The 6311-nt window shown below is 56.8% G+C and overlaps 1 protein-coding gene across 1 annotated transcript; it reads right to left on the reverse strand.

The window, feature by feature from the left end:
- Positions 1 to 3023: 3023 nt before the first annotated feature.
- Positions 3024 to 5275, reverse strand: CALML3 (calmodulin like 3). Its single transcript, XM_033208795.1, has one exon. It carries the CDS (start codon positions 4200 to 4202, stop codon positions 3753 to 3755), a length of 450 nt encoding a protein of 149 aa, XP_033064686.1. The 5' UTR covers positions 4203 to 5275; the 3' UTR covers positions 3024 to 3752.
- Positions 5276 to 6311: the final 1036 nt, after the last annotated feature.

Raw genomic sequence — 6311 nt, forward strand, 5'->3', positions numbered from 1 at the left:
TGCTGCAGAAGAACACAGGGCGGAAGAAAGCTCCACCCGCAGGGCTGGGTTCCTCTGGGGAGCCCTGTATGCCCTTTTAGGTGGCTCCTTCCTCCTGCTCCAGCCGCCAGGCCTCCCTTTGCCCATGTCCACCAGGCAAGCACCCACCCCGGCAGCATTTTACCAACACAAAAGTTCACCTTGACATCTGGGTTTGGGGCAGGCTCTTTGGAAGTGCTGACCAGGGTGGGAAAAAAGAAGAGAAAATAATATAAAGGGAGATGGGGAGGAAGCTAAAGACAGGCCCAGGTGTGCCCCAGGTAGACCTGGATCCTGAGGCTGTTGTATGAGAGGACACAGCCACTGCCATGGGTAAATTGAGTAGAGTAGCTGATGCCATGCCGTGGAGGTCAGCAATGCTAGCGCGGTGAGAGACACATCCACACTGTGGGTTTGGGGGTCCACTGGTGAGGGCAGGGAATTCCCTGGGCATCACACCCCTTGAGGCAGACGGGGCAGTGTCAGAGAGCATTGTCAGGGCTGCGTCTCCCTCTGGCCTGGTCTTCCTTACCCCAACACAGAAGGTTGGGAGGAGGCGGAGCCATGTGGCAGCAGGCGGCACTCACTGTGGTGAGGGCAGTGACCCAGTTTCAAGGAGAAGGGATGACAGAAGATGTTACTGAACAATCATATTCAAGCCCGGGCACAGTGGCTCATGCCTGTAATCCCAGCGCTTTGGGAAGCCGAGGCAGGAGAATCACTTCAGGCCAGGAGTTTGGGCAAGACTGGGCAACATAGAGACCTCCCCCCTGCAATTTTTTTTTTTAATTAGTGGGTCATGGTGGCACGTGTCAGTCCCAGATACTCTAGGGGTTGAGGTAGGATGATCAGTTGAGCTCAGGAGGTCGAGATGGGACCATCACTTGAGCTTGGGAGGTTGAGGCTGCAGTGAGCTGTGATTGCACCACTGCACTCCAGCCTGGGCGACAGAGCAAGATCCTACCTCAAAAAGAAAAAAAAAAAGTGTTTGAACACCAAGGGGGAGGGTTTTGCCACAGGACCCACTTTGACCTTGCTGCCTTGGGTTTCTGTCTGTATACAGAGAAGACACCTCCATTTCCTACTCTGCTTCTGAGGACTCCCCCTCAGAGAGGATCTGGGGCTGCCAGCTCTAAGCTGAGAGTAGGTAGGACCTTTCTACCACCCAAGCCAGCGCCTGCCTGAGCACAAAGAGCTCTTGATGACAGGCTCCCAGCACCTGCAAAATCCAGGCCCAGGTGGCTCCAGAATGACTGGTGTGTGGGGTTGCAAAAAGACCTGCCCTGGTGGAATTGCTGGGAGGCTGGGAGGAAAACAAATAAAGACACTGGCGTGCCCTCCTAGCCCAGGCATTGGCAGTGCCTAGGTCCCAACCCATGTAAGAGCTTCCCCAAGCCTGCACCTGGAAGAGGGGGCTTCGATGTCAAACCTCAGCCATGTGTATGACAGTGACTACAAAGATGCCCTGTGCGGGGAGATCTCGGCTTCTCTCCTTCCTGCAGAATGTACGAGACATTCTACAAAAGGTGCTCAGGCCCGATGTCCTGTTCCTTTTGGCCGGTGGTCAGTAGCCATGTGGGGGCTTCTTCCTGCCCCTCCTGCTCACAGCCCCACCCCCTGGGGAGCTGCTGCCCAATGACCACTAGACACCCTGTCCAAGGGTTTATGAGGCTTGTTCCCAAATCTTCCTCAGGATGTGTCCAATCAACCCCAACTCCTGAGAGTGGCAGGGAGAGGTGGGGATTTGCTCAGCAAGCTGAGGCTTAGCTTGCCCTCTGCTTCTATTCCCCCAACAGGAGTACCTGCAGTTACACTTGCCCTGAGCCAGTGCTCACCTGAGACCCCACCATCCAGCATCCTCTCAGGAATCCAGCCCCAGGGCACCTGCTTCTGCCCCTTTCTGCTCTTGTTTTGTTCTCCAGCTATGGAGAGGGGTGGCTACCCCGGAAAGCCTTGTAGTATTAGAGCAGGAAGGGATCTTTAAGGTGATAGTAATAGTAGCTGTCATTTATGAAGCACCTACTACATGCCAGGTGTGTTAAGAATGTTGCTCTGGCTCCTCACAAGTGCTGGAGGGAGGCACTAGTGTAATCACCATGGTGGGGGCACAGGTTGGTGGTGGGCCTGTAGCTGAGTGGTTGGGGCACAGGCCTGACTGAAATCCCAGCTCTGACTCTTACCCACTGGCGGGACCCAGGGCTGCTTTCTGAATCCCTCTGTGTCTCCACTTCCTTGTTTGTAAGATGAGGAAGGTAATAATAGTGGCTGCCCCACAGGGGCAAGTGCCAAGTGTCTATGCAGGCCAAGTGCTTGATGGTGCCCTGAGCCCAAGCAGGTGGCATGAGGGTCCTGTCATCCTGGAGGTCCCAGTGGCACAGTGATGATGGCAAGGCCGGGGCTGGGGCCCAGTTCTTTGTTTTACAAAGGAGGAAACACCCGGTGGTGGTGGGTCGGGGTGGGGTGTCAGGGAGAGAGGATGCATCCACCATGGCCTTTTCTGATGAGCTCCGTCTAGGGCCCACCCTGCAAAACACACCTCCCTTTAGAACTGAAGGGATCTCTGGCAGGGCCCCTTCAACCTTCTCTGGGTGTTGCCGGCCGCTTGCAGGGCTAGGGCAGGACTAATACCTCTGAATGGCTCTTACACTGTGTGTGCCCGATGTGCCCCCCAGCCCCTCACCATCTTCCAGTGCCTGGCACTTCACAACCAGGGAGCACTTGCCAAGGGGAATAAAAGCAATCAGCAGGTCCCTTCTCAACATAATGGACTCAGGTCTTTCAAGTCCTGATGGACTTTTAACCACTCTTTGCTGCCAGCGTATCCATTTGATTGAGAATATTCAAGATTTCCCTCATCCAGACTTCTCTCTCTCTGAGGCACCGCATCCCCTCCATAGGAATTCATTGCATTTTCAAAAAGCACAAAAATGGAGATTCCTGCCTCGTTTCAACCCTGAATTTAACAAGGATCATTTCCATGGGAACCAGAAAAAAAGAAAATGAAATAAGAACGAATATCTCATTTATTTCCCTGCGGCTCCCCTCCCCTGCTCTTCCAAGCCTCCCTCCTTCCAGATGAATAGGAACAGGTTACAGCTGACCCGGTTTCACTCCCAGCTTCAGAGGATGAATCACCGCGGGTTGGCCGACAAGGAAAGGGGCAAGCTGGGGCAGCGTGGAAGGCAGTGCTGTTTTCAGGAGGCCTAACCTCTGTGGCCACAGTCCCCATCAGCACCCCTTACTGCAGGCCAAGAGGCCTCCCACCCTCCAGAATCCGACTGCGGAGGGAGCCTCCAGTCCAGGAGCCTGCGGATATCCTGGCGTGGGCTGAGGGCTGCAGCCGCCCTGGCCTGGGCATTGGGTGCCTGTTAGGGCTCTTGCCTGGGTGCTCTAAGGGGTCACCCTGTGTCCATCCTGACTGGCCGCAGAGTCAGCGCAACCTGCCGTGGTGCTTGGTCCTAAGGTCAGCTCTGCTTCTCCCGAGTGGCGAGGGTTTCACGGTTTGCTTGGAGCGGGAGAGTTCCATGTCATTCAGAGGAGCAGGTGGGAAGGTCGGCAGGAGAGCAGAGAAGAGATGCGGGAAGTGGGATGCAGAGAGGTGGGCGGAATCAACCACGCCCAGGAAGACGCCACCGTGCCCCCGGGAGGCAGCGGGGATGGAGGAGGAGGCTAGAGGCCCGGGGTTCCTGCCCTGCGGGCCGAGTGGGCGCCCAGGAGCATGGTGGGCGCCGGCCTCACTTGGACACCAGCACACGGACAAACTCCTCATAGTTCACCTGTCCGTCTCCATCCGTGTCTGCGGCCCGGATCATCTCGTCCACCTCCTCGTCACTCAGCTTCTCCCCCAGCCGGGTCATGACGTGGCGCAGCTCGGCGGCGCTGACGAAGCCGTTGCCGTCCTTGTCGAACACGCGGAAGGCCTCGCGGATCTCCTCCTCGTTGTCCGTGTCCTTCATCTTCTTGGCCATCATGCCCAGGAACTCGGGGAAGTCCACGGTGCCGTTGCCGTCCCGGTCGATCTCACTCAACATGTCCCGCAGCTCGGCCTCCGTGGGGTTCTGGCCCAGGGAGCGCATGACCGTGCCCAGCTCGCGGGTGGTGATGCAGCCGTCCCCGTCCTTGTCAAACAGGGAGAAGGCCTCCTTGAATTCTGTGATCTGCTCCTCTGTCAGCTGGTCGGCCATGCCAGGGCTGGGGGCGTGGGTGGCAGAAGAGGCCACGGCGGGGTCTCCCTCCCAGTGCCGGAGCCCGGCTGCTGTCCCAGCTCTGGGGTGGCAGGTGGAGATCCGGCGGCCGGCGGGCTGTCTCGCCCTGGCTTGAGTCGCTGGAGCTTAAGAAGCAGCAGAGTCCTCCCCCATCATTGGCAGACGCCCCTGCCCTGCGGTTGCCCGGGCCTGTCCTGTTTAGACAGGAGTCCAGGGCCTGCGAATTGAGCTGACGCCAGCACCTCTGTGCCTGCCTGCACCCGGACCCAGCAGAGCCACAGGGGCCCCGGAGTCACACCTGCAGTCAGGGCGTGGTGGGCAAGCTTTGGAGCAATCCACGCTGGACTCCTTCCTCCTGAATTCCCCTTTCTCTCCTCCCTCCGGATCTCCCACCTGCCCCCTGTCTCCCACTCAATTAACTCCAGTGCCCTTTCTTCCCTTGAGTGGAGGGCTTTTTGCAGGATGAAAGGCAGATGGAAGAAACTTCCTTGCCTTTGGATTCTAAAGCCTTATATAGCATCTGAGGGTTTTTGGAGGAGGAAGGTTTTTCCTTCAGTTAGAAGCAGGGAGTTTTCTTATCTTCAGAATGGACATGAATAGGGAGGGGTTTCCTCCAACCCATTTACTCATCCACCCTTTCACAGATATTTATTGAGTGCCTACTATGTGCAGTGTCACTCTGGAAGCTGGGAACACAGTGGGAGGGGCAAGCTACTCCCAGTTCTCGTGAGGTTAACTAGCAAGACAGCTAGTTCGCAGGTAAACTAATCGAGGAATGCAAACAAGGCAATTAGGGATTATTGATACATGCTGACGGACATACAAGGTGGTGATGGACAGGACCCCGAGGTCACCTTTCAGCCTGGTCAAGGACAGACCCTCTTCTGAGAAGCAGCCGTCTAGGCTGGAGTGGGCATGGTGGGGCCAAGGGCTGGCAGATGATCAGTGGGGCTGCAGGCCTGTGAGGGAGGGGACAAGGAGGAGAGACAAAGGAGCCCTTGAAGGGCTCAGTCAGGAAGTCCCACTTCATCGTCTAGTCCGCAGTGCCCCAGGAGCTCCAGGGAGCATGGAGCTGGGGCTGAGGAGAGGGCCTCTCCAGGAGGAGACCGGCTCAGGGGGATGGTGGGGTGTTCACAGCACACACTTGGCTCCCACTCCCAGGGGGCCTGGGGACATGACCCCCAAAGAGGCAGGAGCAGGCGCTTCACCTGTGGGAATCCAGGAAATCCACACTGGGGGAGAAACATGGGGCCCACTCTATTTTTTGCTGGGTGTGTGGGGGTGGGGCCGAGACCTGAATGGGAAAGAAAGTGTCCTTTCAAGGACCTGGACTTGCCGGGGAGAGACTATGGCAGGAGAAGGGCTTGGATATTCATTTATTTTCTCTCTGGATTTCCTTCCCTTCTCTACTCAGGTAGAGGCAAGTCTGTCCTTCTGGTGTGGAGGGGTCTGTGGTAGGGGGGAAATTGAAGCCACCTGCAAGACACCTTCCTTCCTGCCTAAAGGACCCACAAAGCCTGAGTCCTCACCTTCCTTCCTGCCTGAAGGACCCACAAAGCCTGAGTCCTGAGGGTTTGGGCAGGAGAAAGCAAGAAGGTTGAAGAATCCCTCCATCCCCATGGAATCTTTTCCTTTAGAAGAGAAGTTTGTGGACCCCAGAGCAGCAGGGCTCAGGGATGTGGCGGCCACAGGCAGTCTTGGCAAAGAGCCCTGGGGCCCAGGGGTGGGTGGAGGGAACGAGGTGATGGTCATCTTGGAAGCCACGTGTGTGGGCAACACTTTGGTAACCTGAACCCACCCTACCCTTCTTTCCCTGCCCCAGAATGTTCGGCCTTGCCTGAGACCTCACACCCCAACAGCTCTAGGGGAGTGGGGAGATGGGCTGGCCGGAACTTCCTGGGGTAGGAGAGGAGCTCATAATAAAGTTTAAATTTAGAGAGAATAATGAGGCAGCATCTCCATTTGCAGGCTGGGAGCGTACCCTGGGCCCAGGTTACAGCTTTGTCCACCGGGGGCTGTGCAAGAAAGAGCGAGTGCTTTGTTCCTGGGAGTCCCACCCCTCCTCGAATATTCTGGAGAGCTCTTTTG

This window comes from Trachypithecus francoisi, unplaced genomic scaffold, assembly GCF_009764315.1.
Source record: "Trachypithecus francoisi isolate TF-2019V2 unplaced genomic scaffold, Tfra_2.0 Lachesis_group9, whole genome shotgun sequence".
Taxonomy (NCBI): domain Eukaryota; kingdom Metazoa; phylum Chordata; class Mammalia; order Primates; family Cercopithecidae; genus Trachypithecus; species Trachypithecus francoisi.

Bases quoted from the DNA above. Each gene is read 5' to 3' on its own strand.
- CALML3 (XM_033208795.1), bottom strand. From the start codon at position 4,202: ATGGCCGACCAGCTGACAGAGGAGCAGATCACAGAATTCAAGGAGGCC.